The sequence below is a fragment of the Diorhabda carinulata genome, chromosome 2 (genome assembly GCF_026250575.1).
Source record: "Diorhabda carinulata isolate Delta chromosome 2, icDioCari1.1, whole genome shotgun sequence".
Taxonomy (NCBI): domain Eukaryota; kingdom Metazoa; phylum Arthropoda; class Insecta; order Coleoptera; family Chrysomelidae; genus Diorhabda; species Diorhabda carinulata.
The window spans coordinates 2,410,017-2,430,081 of NC_079461.1; the positions used below are offsets into that span (position 1 = coordinate 2,410,017).

At 31.9% G+C, this 20,065-nt stretch overlaps 1 protein-coding gene across 2 annotated transcripts in view; it reads left to right on the forward strand.

The window, feature by feature from the left end:
• Nucleotides 1–20,065, forward strand: part of LOC130903630 (carboxyl-terminal PDZ ligand of neuronal nitric oxide synthase protein) — a 92,651-nt gene that overhangs the window by 18,782 nt on the left and 53,804 nt on the right. For both annotated transcript variants that reach the window (XM_057815855.1, XM_057815854.1), the window contains exon 2: nt 13,035–13,398. In XM_057815855.1, coding sequence (XP_057671838.1) covers nt 13,291–13,398 — 108 coding nt within the window. In that variant the 5' untranslated portion in view covers nt 13,035–13,290. The remainder of the gene's footprint in view (nt 1–13,034; nt 13,399–20,065) is intronic.

Below are 20,065 nucleotides of genomic sequence, written 5' to 3' on the forward strand. Positions count from 1 at the left end.
GATTTTATCCTTTGTGACAATATTTTTGGTGAAGGAGGCTTCTGTAATAAATATTTTTATAGATTTCTTACTTCTTAAACCTTTTTTATACGGTTTTGTTGATAAATAGCTTGATTTTTGGTCGAAACGTCAAACTTTATTTGTTCTTAAACGAAATTTCAATTAAAGGAGACCTGAATTCAAGATAATTTTTCAACAACACAATTTATTAATATGAAATATCAAATTAAGTTTCTTCTAGTAATTGTAATGATATCTGTCTCTAGAAATGAAGAAATAAATATTGAAATTATCGATAAATATAAACTACAGTCTTCTATGTAATTTTGTCTTCTGGACTAAAAGTAAAAACTCGTCGGTATAAAAGCGCAGGACGAAAAAAACATTCTTCAGTCGAATCAAGCATGTATCACCACTCTACTACAAGAAAATTTTTAAATGGAACATTCAACATTATTAATTCTTCCTATTATAGAAAATGAAATGAAAATAATAAGAAAATAGTCTTCTAATAACGGTGACTGTTTGATTTGATTAGGCGGTTTTGTGTTTTCACTAGTTGTACTCCAGCTGCAAGACTACGAATCTTGCGCAAGATCTAACCACTTATTTACTTCTTAGTTCACAGCCTCCTCAGTTCTTAGATGTTTTTGTTGTTTATTACACGTGCAGACTTATAGTGCAGTCAATGTATTCTCGTACATATTTTACTACAACGAAATTAAATGCAACCTTATCTATTTATATCCGTTTCCATCAAATATGTCTTTTTTATTTATACTGAAAATTTAATTATTTAACGTACAAAGACTAATAGAAATCATTTATAGTGGTCAGTAGAAAAATAAATAGTAGAATGTCCTCTAAAAGACAATGAGGGAGAGAAAAAAAACAGTCATAAGCAAAACGCTGGTAGCGAAAATATGAAATGGTATTTTTATGATGAAATATTGACTTAAATCCATTTCATATGTCTTGAAGGATATCATACACCAGAAACTTCATAATATGGGACGGCTCTAGCCTCTAGCCTCACATTTGCACCAGAAAACTTCACTTAGTTTTCTAATATCTTTTCTATTACCCTTTCTACCCCTAGAAAGTCTGTTTACTATTCCATTTCCCTGACAGGGCTGCTAGTTCTGTGGAATTGTAGGAAGCTTCTACTACAATACGAAGAAAAATCCTGCGAAGGACCACCCAAGCGATTAGGACTTCATTATAAGAATTAGATGGTTGTTTAAATAGTTATTACTTAGACATATGGAATTTATTTTTATTATTATTTATTAGTATATTTATTATTATTAGTTTTTATTAGTATATTAAATTTATTAATTTACCGTACTATATAAAACGTTAGGCGACACAATCATTTATATTCTAAGCAGAAATGTACTTTGGTATTTCAAATGTGTGCAAATTCGTGAATATCTTTTGTGGGAGATCAAAATAAAATGTGTCTTGTTTATATCTGTTTCTTTAATATACATCACATCATAAAACTGTGGATCAGTCGTTTTGATTTATGGAAAACATTTTCAATATCTCATTTTGTTAGACAACGGTTCAGATACCACCGTCTATAAAGCCGGTATCACACGATGACCCAACCTTGGAACGAACTTGTGGTACAACTACATACACTTTGTGTCCTTTTTGCTTGTTTTATATGAAAAACCAATGTATCATCCAGTTTATATCCAACTGTAGTGTGTTGTTCATCATGTTTTATATATTTTTTCACGCTCGACTTAGACACAACGTGTAATACAGGCTTAATAATTATTTAACCGTTAATAAAGCTTCGTGTGGATGAATTATAAGTCAATAATATATTTAGAATTTTTTCTAGTATGTTATATATTTTGAAGAAACATTTTTATAGATTTCTCACTTCTTAAACCTTTTTTATACGGTTTTGTTGATAAATAGCTTGATTTTTGGTCGAAACGTCAAACTTTATTTGTTCTTAAACGAAATTTCAATTAAAGGAGACCTGAATTCAAGATAATTTTTCAACAACACAATTTATTAATATGAAATATCAAATTAAGTTTCTTCTAGTAATTGTAATGATTTCTGTGTTAGAAATGAAGAAATAAATATTGAAATTATCGATAAACATAAGATATAGTCTTCTATGTAATTTTGTCTTCTGGATTAAAAGTAAAAACTTGTCTGTATAAAAGCGCAGGACGAAAAAAACATTCTTCAGTCGAATCAAGCATGTATCACCACTCTACTACAAGAAAATTTTTAAATGAAACATTCAACATTATTAATTCTTCCACACTCTATATATTTTTCACGCTCGACTTAGACACAACGTGTAATACAGGCTTAATAATTATTTAACCGTTAATAAAGCTTCGTGTGGATGAATTATAAGTCAATAATATATTTAGAATTTTTTCTAGTATGTTATATATTTTGAAGAAACATTTTTATAGATTTCTCACTTCTTAAACCTTTTTTATACGGTTTTGTTGATAAATAGCTTGATTTTTGGTCGCAACGTCAAACTTTATTTGTTCTTAAACGAAATTTCAATTAAAGGAGACCTGAATTCAAGATAATTTTTCAACAACACAATTTATTAATATGAAATATCAAATTAAGTTTCTTCTAGTAATTGTAATGATTTCTGTGTTAGAAATGAAGAAATAAATATTGAAATTATCGATAAACATAAGATATAGTCTTCTATGTAATTTTGTCTTCTGGATTAAAAGTAAAAACTTGTCTGTATAAAAGCGCAGGACGAAAAAAACATTCTTCAGTCGAATCATTCATGTATCACCACTCTACTACAAGAAAATTTTTAAATGAAACATTCAACATTATTAATTCTTCCACACTCTATATATTTTTCACGCTCGACTTAGACACAACGTGTAATACAGGCTTAATAATTATTTAACCGTTAATAAAGCTTCGTGTGGATGAATTATAAGTCAATAATATATCTAGAATTTTTTCTAGCATGTGATATATTCGGAAAAAACATTTTTTTATCTAAAAACTTTATTAAGAGGTCTATGAAACTTTAGTGTTCTATAAATCATATAAAAACTTGAAACTTATTTATTTCTTTGTTAAAATTTTAGGATCTTTCAGTTTTAGAAAAATACCAATTCGTTGGCCTCAATTTATTAATGCCAAATTCTGTATTAACCAATCTGGGAAATTTGGAATCAATCAGCAACAAATTATCCTTCACTCCTGGTGCTTTTTCACAATTATGCTTTTGGTATTTAACCCACATGGATAAAGATCTATAACAATGAAAGGCTTTTGATAATTCTAACAATAAACTCCTAGTTTACATCGATTACTAAAACTACGCATTTGAAAAAGATTTCTTTGAAAGTGAATGTGATTGAATATTGAAACCAAGGTGATGATTTACAGGACACTTTTATCATGTTTATAATGAGAAACTAGTTGTAATTAATTAATAATTCATTGAGTTGATTGTACCTCAGTAAATAACTGAAAAAATATTCAAATTATAGTAAAATATCTTCTAATGAAAAATCTATAAAAGAGTGTCTTAAATAAATTATCACATATTGTAACTTCCTAGCAAGTTTTAAACAAAATGTCCAAAACAACATTTCTTTCTAATATTAATACAGTAAGGATCATTTATAAAGTGCACGTCTTTACTTATCTAACTAATTTTTTAAAAAAGGATACTCCGATTTTTACGAAACTAATGGTTCAAAATTTTGACCAAAGAGAATACTGAAAATTAAAGTTGAATAGGAGTACAATCAAAATAACTAATCGTGAATGAATGAAGGAAACCGATGAACTGTCAATGGCTGCTTAAGCGGTCCAAAGTGTTAAAATCTGAGAGGGAGAGATCAGGATTGTTCCAGAGTTTCAAATTCCCAGCTCTTCTTTGAAATTATACTCCAACGCTTGTTTTGAATTGCTGACTCCTACCATTTAAGGTAGTTCTTCCTTGAGTTGTCTATCATGGTGTATAGGGATTCCCTTTACCTTTCTATCCGATCTGAATCTATGAACACTTTACCAAAAGCAATTGAAAGCAATTAGGAATGTTTCATCAAGAGCTTTATTTATATTCTTGAAATTTGGTATAGTTGGATTACTAATTAACCAACATTAGTGTCATTTTCACGTGCTTCCATAAATAGAAATCCATGAAAGTCAAATCTGGGGATCTGGATGGCTAATTGCTATTTGGAAATTCTGTATTTAGATTTATCTTTGCTGTGATATTCAAAGGAATATGTTTCAAGAGATAGCGAGAGAGAAAAATTCGTTAGCTGAAGTTTGGCAGGATAAAAAGGGGGATTTGTTGGAGTAGGCCCTGATAAAGGAATAGCTGGAGTTGTGGTGGTTGCGTGGGGTTGTGTTTACCCAACTATTTCTGAAGGGAGATTTTGGCCGGAAGAAATTTAAAAGGAAGCTTGTAAGCAAAAACGGTAACAGATTGCAGGGAAACCGCAAAAAACCTGCAACACCGACGATGTTTCAAGAGATCGCAAAATGTCATAATCAAGAATCTCAAAATTAGATGATTCTCCACAATCCCACCTAAAGGATGTCATAATTGTGAAAGTTATCGTCTATAAATAAATCAAATTTGAAAAAAAATTCTTTCTCTGCGACTGGTCAAGGATCCATAAGCAAAAACCTATGTTTTGGCAAAAGTTGTCGCTGCAGTTGAATATGATTCAGATGATATTTGTATTCTCTTAGAATCCTTAAAACACTGGATCAAATTATACCTGTACCTCAGGCATTTTTTCTTGTGTTTATATTCCTATAATCAACTACTGCTGGCACCGTTTCAAAACTTTGGTTCGGTATAGTTTTCTTTTGCTAAGAATGTTTTTAAATAATCGAAATGAAACAAAAAAATATTGAAATGATTATTAGAAATATAACTAATTGTAAAAAGTATTAAATCTTTACCAACTGATATTTCTAGGTTATGCGAATTGATTCTCGATTATCTAGCTGTTCTTGTAGATCATTTTTTATATATCCGACAGAGATTCATATTAATTAAGACACTCTGTATAATTTAACTGACGTATCCTTTGTCTTAATCAATTTTCAATGTTCTCAACCATAAACCCTTCGCAATATTGCAATTTATGACAACAATAGTAGACTCAATTTCCAATTTAAAAGAGATTCGGTTGAATTATTTTCCTCTGAGGAACGGGATTTTCTGTTTCAGCTGTTAAATTGAACAGGCAGGTGGTTTATAACTGAATGCACCTGGCGTGGACGAGCAGAAGTGGATTTTTATTATATTTTACCTGCTGCGCTTATATTTTCGATATTCATCGAGTTTGTGGCTTCAGAAGTATTCAAAGAGACGTTAAAGATTACATTTAATTAGTTTTTGGGAATAACCTTTGATCGCTTCTATATCATAATCGGATAACATGGTTTTTAAAACCATTAATTTCTAGTCGAAAAAAAATTAGAATTTTGTATAATTTTCGCGAAAATTGACCAAATTCTAGGGAATTAATTGTCTTTGGAAAGTCGTAAAAGCTTAGTGTTGATGGAAAGTGAAAAATCAAGATTCTACTTAACGGCAATATGTTGGTATTTCGCTATGTCGTCGTCCCGGTTATTATTTGGTAATAAAAACAATTCAATTGCTAAAACAAAATAAAGTTGACACGATATTATTGTATAAGCAATAAATATGCAACAAAGTTAGTAAATTATAAATAATGGACACACCGGGCCAAGTCAGGCGAGTAAGGTGCGTGGTACCACGTCATTTTTAGCGAAAAACTGTTTGTGCAACTAAATTATCATCCATCATCAATCTACATTTTTAAACCGTGCGTCCAGTGATATATTTGAAATTTTACCATATCGATGTTTCAGAAATCAATCTTTTACGATTCGAATCGATACAAAATCGATCTTTTTTCGAAAGAATCTCCATTATCTGGTACAACTAAGTTTACATTCAAAGAAAGATAATACTAAGAAAACTTGGTAGATTAAATACTTCGAGGAGTTGTCAGTGAGAAATCTATTGGACCTGATGTTTCTTTCTTCTAGTGGTGGGCTCAGATATTGCTTAAATTCAACACCACCAGAACTTGGAACTCTATTTGTGCTGACAGATACAAGCTTTTCACGTCTTCATCGATTTGAAGATTCATAAGGTTTTGCGGCTGCTTGGATTGGCTTTAAATCCTCTACGTCTATGCTTTGGGTGTGTATCTCTAATTATTGTTGTGACACGGCAACTGAAGACGTAAACTGAATACGTTCAAGACGTTGGTGTAGAGAGAAAAATTTTGATTCATAATTTTGTATCTTCTCAATTTAGTATCATACTAAAAACATGTTAGCTTAGAAAAACACGCGTAATGCCCCCAGAAAGTTTATGTTTGGACAGAGAGTGTTGGAAACCATATCATTGGTTCCTTCTTAATTAAGTGCAATTTGATTGGCGATCATTATGGGGATATATTTATTGTGAAGGATGTTGAAGGTGGAAATTGCATTTTATTGTTTTAGAATAAATAAATACAGTACGCGAAATATTGAATTTGTTCCATTGGGCTAGGGAATTGTGGAAAATCCAATAGGTACATAAAAATACTGGTCTATTGAGGTACTTTATTACTAACAAACATTTAATTTCGAAAATGTGCACGAGAGATTTAAATATCGAACACTTCCGTTGAAGATTCCGTATCGGTAGTTCACCTCTGGTCAAATTTTCATTCTTTAAAAAATTATGGTCAAGGTCGACCGGTGTCTGAAGTCATGGTTGCACCGAGTTAAATCTACTTCATTCAAGTTGTTTCTGATTCTATTTCGATTCACATGAACAATTTCAAACTTTTTATTAGCATCGAAAGCATGCAAGTTTCATTATCGTATCGCTTTTATTTTCCATTACGTAATTACTTAGCTTTTCTTTATAGCTACTAATTCATAGATTTTGGAAGCAACTGAAATGTAAACTAGTTAAAAACCCAGTCAAATAAATTGATAATTAACTGATGCATTCGTTTTATTTACAAAAAGAACAGCTGAAAATCGACACAAAGAAATACTCTGAGCCTTTTGTTATTTTTTGTCTTTACTTTAGACTTTGAAACCAACTTTGCGACATCGTGGAGTAACCTTTGATCTCAATGATACTTGCAACGTTTGAAACAGATCTGGAAGAAATCTCAAGATTTCAGAATCCCACTGTGAATCCCAGTGAAACTAAAATAGTGAATTCCCATCAATCAATCAATTATAAAAAAGGTACAATTTCATTTCCGAAACTTTTCACTATTTGACCGGATTCCCCGAACAACTTCCTCAATAAAACAATAATCCTTTGATTCCTGACTGATCGTTGCCTAGACCAGGGAATTCCAAGTTGTCTTCTTTCGGAAATTTCAAATTACCTTTGATTAAGAACTTTCCTACACCCTAACGGCAAGCAATTCACTCAATCCTCTCCGATATATCTGGTAGCACGTTTCATAAGAAACCAACATACCTATATATCTCTACCTTCCACAAGGTTTCATGAAATCTCTCCTATTCGTTACTAGCACCAACCCAAGCGAAACATTTTGGATCTGTTAGAGTTAGAGATAGAGTAGATCTCTAATGCCTAGTCGTCTCTACGGAGCTACGTAGTTGCTAGAGATTAGGCACGCGCGGTTAAGTTCAATTTCTTATGTATGTTTGAGTATATATATATATATATATATATATATATATATATATATATATATATATATATATATATAATATAGTAAGTTTTAAGTAGTTAAATAACTTTGATTATTGTCCTTCCATCCTCGATTCTAACACTAGCGTTTATAAACAGAGATAAGAAAGAGTGAGATTTGTAGAAACCTGGCTTGTGTCTAATATTTTTGGAAATTATGTATCATAGCTTCTAACTTCTGTGCCGAGCTGGCCCAAGTCGCTTGCCCCAAGTGTCCTATCGAATTAAGACCGTCGCTTCGTAATGACCCGTACAAAGAAAATTTATGTCTCACAGCGTTTTTAATGGTTGACAGAAATACCACTCACATAACATAATTACTTTTTTTTATTTTTTGGAGCACGTGCAACATAAAAACTTCAGGCTTAATTGACAATTGTGTCGCATACCAGAACGTTGATTTTACGATTCTAATTCCAAATGTGAAATCTGCCACAATTGATTGACGTTTTGTACACAAGGTTATACGTTATTTATGAAATATAGTAGAAATATGAAAATACATATTAAATCAATTTTTTTACGTGATCTAAATTTATAAATAAGGAAATCTTTAGTTAAAAAAGTGTAATATTCAATTAAGTTTGTTGCTGTTGATTTCAACGCTGGAATTTTTCGTTTATTTAGATTGACCACCTTGTATATATGTGTGAATTGAAATTAAACCTTAAAGATATAGGTGATTTAAGAATTGTTATGAAACTGATAACCAAAATGCTGGTTGAAGAGATTTCGTGGGTTCCAGATGAAATACAAATGTGGCAGTAGACAAATTATAACAAATTTCCTTCCATGTGTTTCGTGAACTAAATCCTTTGATAGAGCATCTGTGAAAGACTCTCTGATTCCACTTGAACTTGTTAAAATCCATGTCTTCGTTTAAAGTTAATGGAAGCTTCATTGTTCTTATAAATGCTTCTGGTTTTGTCGATGACGGCAACGACAGAAGCAGAAGCATCCAGAAGATCCATGCAGCTTCTGGTAACCTTAAACTAAAACATGGATTTTACAGAAGTAGTTGATGGAAATGTCCGAAGAGGACACCGACAAAAGCAGAAGCATTTACAAGAATAATGAAGCTTCCATTAATCTTAAACCAAGACATGGATTAAACAGAAGCTCTTGAAAAAGCACGAAGACGGCAACGATAGAAGTAGAAGCATTTTACAAAGGAAGTTAATGGAAATGTCCGAAGCTGCATGAATCTTCTGGATACTTAAGATTAATGGAAGCTTCATTGCTCTTCTAAATGCTTCTTCTCTTGTCGATGTCCTCTTCGCGCATTTCCATCAACTACTTCTGTAAAATCCATGTTTTAGTTTAAGGTTACCAAAAGCTGCATGGATCTTCTGGATGCTTCTGTTTCTGTTGTTGCCGTCATCGTCATTTCTTCAAACGTTCTTTTCCAAGTTTCCAACACGCCATTCACAAAAACTGGTGAGAAATCCTCAGATGAACTTTCAAGTCGCTAACATAGGCTTGTCGAGATTGAAGAAATAAGCAATAGCAACGAAAGTTTCGATATTGGTATGATTTTAATGATCTCTGCATTTAAAAAAAAGAACTTCAACCCTTTCATGAGCTTCTGTAAACTCTATGTCTTTGTTTAAAGTTAATGGAAGCTTCTTAGTTCTTCTAAATGCTTCTGCTCTTGTCGATGTCCTCTTCGGGCATTTCCATGCTGCTACAAGCTACATGAATCTTCTGGATGTTTCTGCTTTTGACGTTGCTTTCTCATGAGCTTCTGTAAACTCCATGTCTTCGCTTAAAGTTGATGGAAGTTTCATAGTTCGTCTAAATGCTTCTGCCTTTTTTTCATTGTCTTCAGATCCAGTTAGGTTAGTCTAGGTTACGGTCAACCTCTTTCTATCTAAAAAACATTTTTGTGGTGCTTCCTTCATATACTTACCTGTATTCAAAAACAACAAAATACATTTTGTTTGTTAGAGAATAGATTTCTAATTCGTACTTCCGTAATATGAATATTTCATTGTGTATTATTCACACACAAAGCTACTAAAACTTAATTCGTCCAGCTGACTTTTGTTGTTTAAAACGTGAGAGTAGAGAAAATTTCAGTCAATTACCAACATTCTTTGAAATGGATATTGTCTACTACTTCCAGGTGCACCATTTGTAAACGAAAGATTTACACGTATGAGTCATTTACTACCCGGACAATTCAACATTGTTTATTACATCAAGATAAACATCGTACACATTCATAAAGGGTGTTGTACATACAGGGTTTTAATAATAATTAGTAAAAAAATAGATTTGAAATTACACATGACGGACTATGTGTGTAAATAGTAGCGGAACCAAAAAAAAGTCTAAAAGGGTTGAAGTTCTTTTTTTTTAAATACAGAGATCATTAAAATCATACCAATATCGAAACTTTCGTTGCTATTGCTTATTTTTTCAATCTAACAAGTTTAGGTTATTGACTTCAAAGTTTTTGTGAATTGCGTGTTGGAAACTTGGAAAAGAACGTTTGAAGAAATGACGATGACGGCAACGACAGAAACAGAAGCATCCAGAAGATCCATGCAGCTTGCAGCAACCTTAAACTAAAACGTAGATTTTACAGAAGAAGTTAATGGAAATGCCCGAAGAGGACATCGACAACAGCAGAAGCATTTAGAAGAACTATGAAGCTTCCATTAACTTTAAACGAAGACATAGAGTTTACAGAAGCTCATGAGAAAGCAACGTCAAAAGCAGAAACATCCGGAAGATCCATGCAGCTTGTAGTAACCTTAAACTAAAACGTAGATTTTACAGAAGAAGTTAATGGAAATGTCCGAAGAGGACATCGACAACAGCAGAAGCATTTAGAAGAACTATGAAGCTTCCATTAACTTTAAACGAAGACATAGAGTTTACAGAAGCTCATGAGAAAGCAACGTCAAAAGCAGGAACATCCAGAAGATCCATGCAGCCTTGTAGCAATCTTAAACTAAAACGTAGATTTTACAGAAGAAGTTAATGGAAATGTCCGAAGAGGACATCGACAACAGCAGAAGCATTTAGAAGAACTATGAAGCTTCCATTAACTTTAAACGAAGACATAGAGTTTACAGAAGCTCATGAGAAAGCAACGTCAAAAGCAGAAACATCCGGAAGATCCATGCAGCTTGTAGTAACCTTAAACTAAAACGTAGATTTTACAGAAGAAGTTAATGGAAATGTCCGAAGAGGACATCGATAACAGCAGAAGCATTTAGAAGAACTATGAAGCTTCCATTAACTTTAAACGAAGACATGGAGTTTACAGAAGCTCATCAAAGGGTTGAAGTTCTTTTTTTTAAATGCAGATATCATTAAAATCATACCAATATCGTAACTTTCGTTGCTATTGCTTATTTCTGCAATCTAACAAGCTTAGGTTAGCGACTTGAAAGTTCAGCTGAGGATTTCTCACCAGTTTTTGTGAATGGCGTGCTGGAAACTTGGAAAAGAACGTTTGAAGAAATGACGATGAGGGCAACGACAAAAACAGAAGCATCCAGAAGATCCATGCAGCTTGCAGCAACCTTAAACTAAAACGTAGATTTTACAGAAGAAGTTAATGGAAACGCCCGAAGAGGACATCGACGACAGCAGAAACATTTAGAAGAACTATGAAGCTTCCATTAACTTTAAACGAAGACATAGAGTTTACAGAAGCTCATGAGAAAGCAACGTCAAAAGCAGAAACATCCGGAAGATCCATGCAGCTTGTAGTAACCTTAAACTAAAACGTAGATTTTACAGAAGAAGTTAATGGAAATGTCCGAAGAGGACATCGACAACAGCAGAAGCATTTAGAAGAACTATGAAGCTTCCATTAATCTTAAGCATCCAGAAGATTCATGCAGCTTCGGACATTTCCATTAACTTGAAAGTTCAGCTGAGGATTTCTCACCAGTTTTTGTGAATGGCGTGTTGGAAACTTGGAAAAAACGTTTGAAGAAATGTAGATACAAATTTTCGAAGCTTCCTCAAAATCTACAGTAAGTTTGTAGCAAAACGGAGCAGAACTTTAGAAGACAGACATTTTTATCTGTTTATGTTTCGGAATTAGATTCTGTCGGAGTTTTGGTAAAAAATTTCATACAAACATACTTTTGTTCGAATGTATTAGAAGTAAATAAAAGCATAACTAATGGTATAAAAGCTAATAGAAGATATTAACTAAATTAGAAACAGTAGTAGATTTGTTAAGAGAATGAAGAAAAAATTTATTTCCAAATATATTTGTGTTGATTTAAACCTTTAGTAGAATTCTTATAAGAATTATTAACGATAAAAGGACTCAATTTATCTCGAGGAGACTCTAAACTTAGGCAAGACTTAAGGAACTATAATAGATGATGACAATATTCACAAAAAAGAAAATTGATCCAGATGACATCGTTTACTTTGAAAAACGTTAATATAAAATAGATTTTTATGCAACACTATAAAATATGTGGACAATTTATCAAATGAATTGTGTTATTATACTTTACCTTTATCCTAAATACTGTAATATGTGGAAAAACAACTTAATCAATAGTAAACTAAATTTTAGCAGCTATTTATGGGTATTTTAATCATGCCCCAAGCAGCAAAAGGTAGACTTTTCTTGTCCAACTAACCAGTGAGAAAATTTTGATCCAACCTTTATTTGTTTCTCCCTCTGGTTATCGTCTTTGCTTCTTCTCCTTGTGGCTTCTTTATCTACTTGACGTTGATTATTTATGAGAAATCCTCAGGGTACAGCATAGACTTTCTTCATGGTTTTTCTACTGGTTTTTATTCAGTTCTATTTCTCTCTTTGATTCCACTATTCTCCATTGTTTTTATTTTCTTTCTGGCTCTCTTTTTTCACCCCAAACTTTCCTGAACATATTTTGAATATATTTGTTATTTATATCTATAAAATAATGCCTTTCATTCCAGGGAAGTTCTCAGTATATAGCTTAGTACGAAACTGAATTAAATCTGCTTGTCGATTCAACTCTTGTTGGGGAAATGTCCCCCTTGGAAGTATAATAGACCTTTTCTGATTAATAATAATAAGGGTGGAAAGTTATATATTAAAGAAACGAAGGAAGAAAAGGTCATATAATAAATCGTCTCCTATCTGATTCATATATGATAAATAAGGATGAAGATATTCCAAGTATTGAAAATACCATACGAGGCTCTTAATTGCTTTCCATAAAATTAACCCGTGAGAAAATAGAAATTGTTTCTAATGATCAGAATAATTCATGGAATCTAATAATGTTATCATCATTTGTTTCAGGTGCATTTCCATAGAATGCGTGAATCATGACTCCCGGAGGTACTTCAATGAACTTCAAGAGTTTCTCAGTCCACATTCACTTATTCAGTTTATTTTCGAATCGGATTCTGACCAACATCCGATTTATTCTTAGTGAAAACATGTGTTTGGTTTAGTGAATAAATAAAAATAATATCTAGTGCCAAAAAGTTTCTGATAATTATTCAGTATTAATTCGTGTGTAGTGTTTATGTAAAAATAAAATGTAAATGGTACAATGCCATCAAAAAGGCAGTACGATTTAGTGCAAAATGACGATTACGATACGAGAATTCCGCTGCATCCCGAGGAGGCATTCCACCATGGAATTACATTTCAAGCCAAGGTGAGTGAGATTATGCAGTACCGGACTTGTATACTTAACTGTGTTAAGTACATCTGTACCAGAATATTCTAATAAAATTAACTCGAGGAAACTAGGACAAATTATTTTTGTGGAAACGAAATCGAAACATTTTCCCGTTTTTACAGCTCATGGCAGTCAAAATTTGAGAATTTCACTCTGATATCTCTTTTGTTTTTGCTTGTAAAAAATTTTGGGTTAATCAAATCGATGAAAAATGGAGTCCTCAAAATTTCAAATCCGATATTGCATGAAAATATCTTTTGAAACGAATTCTTAATGCTTAAATTAGTAATACTAATTTTAACAATGGTAATTTTATACTTTCCCGGTCACCTCGTTTTTTAGTTCCATAAAATCGAAAAATCACCCGATTTACAATAAAAATTATGGAAATATAAGAATAAAATAAACTTATATTGGTTTCAGGTCTTTAAATGTTCATGAAAATGCACTTATTCACGTATAATTGTTGATAACTTTTTTCCAAAAAAAATCAAATGAAGTTGTTATATTTTTTTATAATGTACACTAAAAAACGAATAACTTGAAAAGAAAATTTATACAAAAATGTTGATTTATCATGTTTAATTCGTGATAAAACATGCATTTGTTAGTCTAAGAGGTCACTCACACATCAGATTACCTCTCACAAAAGTGACAGCAAATTATACCGTGATAGATGCTCGCTTACCCAACACGTTTTCTATGAAGATCATTCTATGAATTATGAATCTGCCAAAGTTTCACTATTGTAAATTTTTTTTAAAATAGAGCATTTTTTCTCTCTCTTTGTCTTTAATTTCGTCGCTTTTGTTTATTGCCGTCACTCCTAAGTATTCAAACTCTTGTACTCCATCGACGTTAATCATAACGATTCAAATCAACATGAACTTCAATTGGACAGATTTCGATATTAAAAAACCATCGATTAGCAACAAAAATCAACGAACTAAATCCAAAATTTTATGAAAAATGTTTTATACGGCACTTAACGTTTAACTATTATAATTAGAAACGACATGAATTACTCAAAATGATCAGTATACTGATAAAAAACTGATATAAGTAAACTTATTGTATTCAATGACATTTTTAATGACATAACCTCAAAATTCAAAGTCGATCATAACGTTTTAAACTGACATAACTTTCGATTGAACGAATTTCAATTTCAAAAAACATTTGAATAGCAAACAAAATCAACAAAATCTATATTTATGTCTTGTGTATATTTTTATATTATATTTCGACCATAATTTCAGTCTCTAATGTTTTAAAAATCTTAAAATATATATTAGAAAGAAACTTGAAAAGAAAATTTATATAAAAATGTTGATTTATCATGTTTTTACAATTAAAAATACTTTCCGGAATCTCTAAACAACATACTACAAATCTTACAGGACCTTATAATCCAATCTGCGCATAATTTATGAAATTAATTGTTTAATTCGTGATAAAACATGCATTTGTTAGTCTAAGAGGTCACTCACACATCAGATTACCTCTCACAAAAGTGACAGCAAATTATACCGTGATAGATGCTCGCTTACCCAACACGTTTTCTATGAAGATCATTCTATGAATTATGAATCTGCCAAAGTTTCACTATTGACCAACATATAATACCGTTAGGTTGTATAACTGTTTATTTTTACAAGCTTTTGTTAACAAATTGTAATTTTTTTTTTTAAATTTTTTCTCTCTCTTTGTCTTTAATTTCGTCGCTTTTGTTTATTGCCGTCACTCCTAAGTATTCAAACTCTTGTACTCCATCGACGTTAATCATAACGATTCAAATCAACATGAACTTCAATTGGACAGATTTCGATATTAAAAAACCATCGATTAGCAACAAAAATCAACGAACTAAATCCAAAATTTTATGAAAAATGTTTTATACGGCACTTAACGTTTAACTATTATAATTAGAAACGACATGAATTACTCAAAATGATCAGTATACTGATATAAAACTGATATAAGTAAACTTATTGTATTCAATGACATTTTTAACGACATAACCTCAAAATTCAAAGTCTATCATAACGTTTTAAACTGACATAACTTTCGATTGAACGAATTTCAATTTCAAAAAACATTTGAATAGCAAACAAAATCAACAAAATCTATATTTATGTCTTGTGTATATTTTTATATTATATTTCGACCATAATTTCAGTCTGTAATGTTTTAGAAAGCTTGAAATGTATATTAGAAAGGCTACACACACACTTTGATGTTTGATTGCCACCTTGTATGGTTTTCTAAATATATTCAATGTTCTGATGTAAGCAGAAAAAATCAAATTTTATTTTAAAAATTTATTAAAACAATAATTTAAGCTCTCGTTGTCTACAACTATTGATAACCTGCCAAATCTAAAATTAAAATATCGATTTCCGTAGATTTTATGATCAATTGAAAAATATGTGGTAATAATGTTAATAACTTTTAGACATATCAATTAATAAAGTTTTAGTTTATAAATAAATGCTTTCCGACCGAAAATTCAACAACATATTGAATTTCAATGCCGCATCAAATTTTTTTGAAATTATTACGCCCACTTTTCGATCGGAAGGTCAAAAAAAAAACATTCCTGTGGCTGGATATTTACCATACCAATGAATAAAGGTGAATGAAGATATATGTATTCCAAAATCAAGACATACCAAATAAAATATAAAAGCTAGAAAGTTTTCTGTACTTTGTAAATATAATAACAGATCAATACAATCATTCAAATGTCACCGTTACTTAGTAAACAACGTCTGACTAAAGATTAAAATAGAATTACGTTTCTTCATTAAAGTTGTTTTTTTAACCGGAAAAAAATACTGTTTATGCCAAGGATTCATTTGAAAAATACGAAAATTTCAATGGAAAACCGCGAAGTGAAATTTATAAAAAATAGTGCAGTATGGTTCAAACTTTCCGAATCCATCTATCTTTCCCAAAAATATATTAATTTATGTGGGAACGTCATTTTATATTTAACAATTATCTGGCTTTTATCTCATACTAGATAAATTCATTGCCAAAGAATCTGCTTTTTACTACCCTACACAAAATTATAATCGTGCCTCAAGTCTATCCAGAAAACCGTTTGTAGTAACTGTCTGTCTTCCAATTAATTGAACTTCAAATCTTTTGCTTCAGCACCTGGGGACTACTAGTTATTTTCCGACATAGAAAAATGCTGAGAGGAAATAAGATATCAATATAAAAACGACATGTAGAGGTCTAAAGATTTAGAAATGATCGAGGGTTGAAAAACTTGTTATGTATAAATTTACAAACAACTCGTCTCATTTCCAAATCGATTTTGCAAACTGAAGATGTTCATTAGAACAGACCTGAATGTTTGGATATTGTCGTGAATTAATCCTAAAACTATTAATTTGGAAAAAATAGTGGAAAAGTTTATATATATATATATATATTTTTTTGTAACAAACCTTTCTTCTCGCCATTGGGGATGTTAATATCGACAAAAAGTTCAATTGACATCACGCTCTTCAGATGTAATTCCTACTTTCTCTGCAACAACAGCAGCTTTCTTTATAATTTTGTCTGTCACTTTTTGCGGATTCTCACGGTGGGTTTTAATTAAAAGTAAAAACCTTTCAACGTGTTCCGAGGCTTTGACCACGTCCAAAGCTACAGATTGGAGTACGTTGACAACGGGTTCCATCAAAGCCGAGTATTTGGCTACCAACATAATCCCGAGAATGAAAGACATTCTGGAAGTAGCCGCATGCAGTTGGAAGGCATTTCTCCGAGCTGCATCATTTCCTTCCTGAGATAATATTTGTAAGGCTTCCAGAATTACCGGAAAATTTTCTTTAAAAACTCTGATTGTTTTGTGTTTCGCACTCCATCTTGTTTCGCAAAGTCTGGAAATATCAACTTCCTCTTCAAAACTGATTCCCGGAAAAAGTTTATAGTATCTTTGGTGGTTGAACCAAATGCTCGCACGGCATTAGGACTTTGGTCGCTGCTAGCTACATTTGGTCTATTGGTACTTTGGGAAATTGCCCTCCTCCTGTCTCCCCTTGGCAACGCTCTAGGTTTCACGGTTTTTTCAAAACACTATCGCACCTTTATTGACGGTCCAATTATTATTAAAATCTTAATATGTCCGTGTGTATGTTCCAAATGAATTTGGTACAACTTAAATGATAGGATAGTTATTATTTAAATTAATGGTCTCAATAATTAATAATACAATACACTGATCATCACCGTTGATTGTTGTTATTAATCGTAATTTCAATAAGTCTGGAAAAGATGGCGCCTTAAGCGAATCTCTTTACAGAGAACTGTAAAATTTAGTCCTTTACACCTCGACACCTAGATTGCGCCACACTTTAATGTGATATATTTTTTTAGACTACACACTATACATTCTTTTCGAATCACTCAGCCACAGCTTCGGTTTTTATCAAGAATATGTTTATGATTTATGTTTTGCTCATTTGTTATTTAAATTAAGATTTTCCTCGGGTATTTTTTTTTTGAGGAATCTTGTCACATTTTACGTTTCATAAGCGTTGATAAATTTCTTGGAAACGAATGAAAAAAATCCCTCACGGAAAATGGCATTGCATGGAACACCTCATTACTTCTAAACACCAAAATAAATGGTTCATAAAATAGATTTATTAGAGGCTCATCAAATAAATTACCCGTAATGATACAACGTTGTCGATGTTATTGATAAACAACTTAATCATTAACGATTTTAGTTGGAGCTATAAATTTCAAACGAATATTATTATAATCACAACAAATCATCAAACTATTTATCAGTTAACATCAAATGTAGATAATTAGAAAAAATATGAATGAAAAGAAATAAAGTTGAATGAGGATACATGTTTATTGACATTAAATAATACATATTTGGAATTTTTATACTGGTAATCACTGGAGGCTAAGTCTGGACTCCAAGGTGGGTGCGGGACAGTATTCCATCCAAATTTAAACGTCCTTCTTTGAATTCTCCGCACTATTTACGGATATGTTGCACACTTTTCTTTATACACTCAGTTGGGAATGAATGTCCACAGAAGAAACGTTTTTTGTACACAATTATCGTACCTGGATTGAGAATCGAATGGAAGTTCCATCTTCACGGCTATCAAAACAGGAATGAACGTTGTAGACAGCTCACAGGGGCAGGAACTGGGAGAAAACAGTTCCTTGGGAACCTTTGGGAAGTTTTTTTATTACACTTCAACATGCGTACCATTGGTGGCCCTAAGCACTTTCTGTGTCTGGTAAACAATGTCCTTTAAATAACCCCACAATAAGAAATGGAGGGTGTTATGTCCGGAGATCTTGGTGGCCATGGAATTGAGCCATCCCGTCAAATCCATCGGTTGGGAAAAGTTTCGTTGAGGTGTTCCCGAACTGTTTTGGTCGATCTGTTGGTAACAGTGCCTGCAGCAACTGTACTGTTATAGGAATTCTGTTTATGAAGAACTCTGTGGATTGTAGTTGTAAGCATTTGGAGTTGCCTGACGAATTGAAGTTTTCGGATTGTGCTGGAATGTTTGCCGTATTCGCTCCACATTTTCTGGACTTGTGCTGGGTCGTCCGGCTTCACTTTAGAGGGTCTGGATTGCGGGTCTCTTTGGAATTTTGTCCCGAAGGTCCGTTAAACCTGTGTATCTGTATCTGTATATTTTCACTTTGTGAGAAAAATAACGAAAATTGCATCCATATCATTTAAATTCAACTAGTTTCTTAAACTCAATCTCAAAAAAAGAAAGAAAATTTTTGAATATAAAATCGAGACTTTCTTCTATTTTACAGATTGACAGTTATTTTATTTGAAAACATCGCCCAAAATCATGAAAATTGTTGAAAAAAATTGTTCAAAGATTCGTTATAAACAAAACTCTCTACAAAACATAATTTTGATTCAGCCAACATATCTACGAGAGTTGTTTCAAAAGTTTCCAATCTCAATCTGAAGAAGTGATAAAAACTAGTTCTAAGCGGAAAGGGGAAGATTCAAATGCAGAATTTCTGTACTGGTTATTTGTATACACAAAATAAGTTCATATTGACGCGGTTAAAGCATAATGAGTCGATTGATATTTAAGAAAATGGATTGCAAAGGGCGAACTGTCTATGAAAAAAAAGGAAAAACGGTTTTGTCCACAGGAAAAGCGATGGCGACTGTTTTTTTTTTGGGATAATCATGAGATATCGATGAAACGACTATCTTCAAAAGAGTAAATAACTGTTTTCTAGTTTCATAACCTCAAAGTTTTTATTTATGGTATAGATTTTTTGTTTCTTTGTAAGGTCGGAAATTTTGCAGACAACCCTTGTACAATATTTGTTTCCTTTTGATCTATATATCATTTTTAACAATCTACAGTGTTTTTTTTAATATTTTAAAAAGGAGTTACATCATATGTTAGGAATTTAATTTATTCTATAGATTGCATGCATAATTTTGTGTAGGTATTATGAGATGCATTTTATCGCATTCCATATGAACTAGCAACCTCAAATCTTTAGTAATAAACTGCGTCTAGTAGATAAATTATATTCTAAAATGTTATGCAAATGTTACTGACCTACAAACTGATCAATAAGCAGTCGTAGTTTTATTTCAGATCCAATT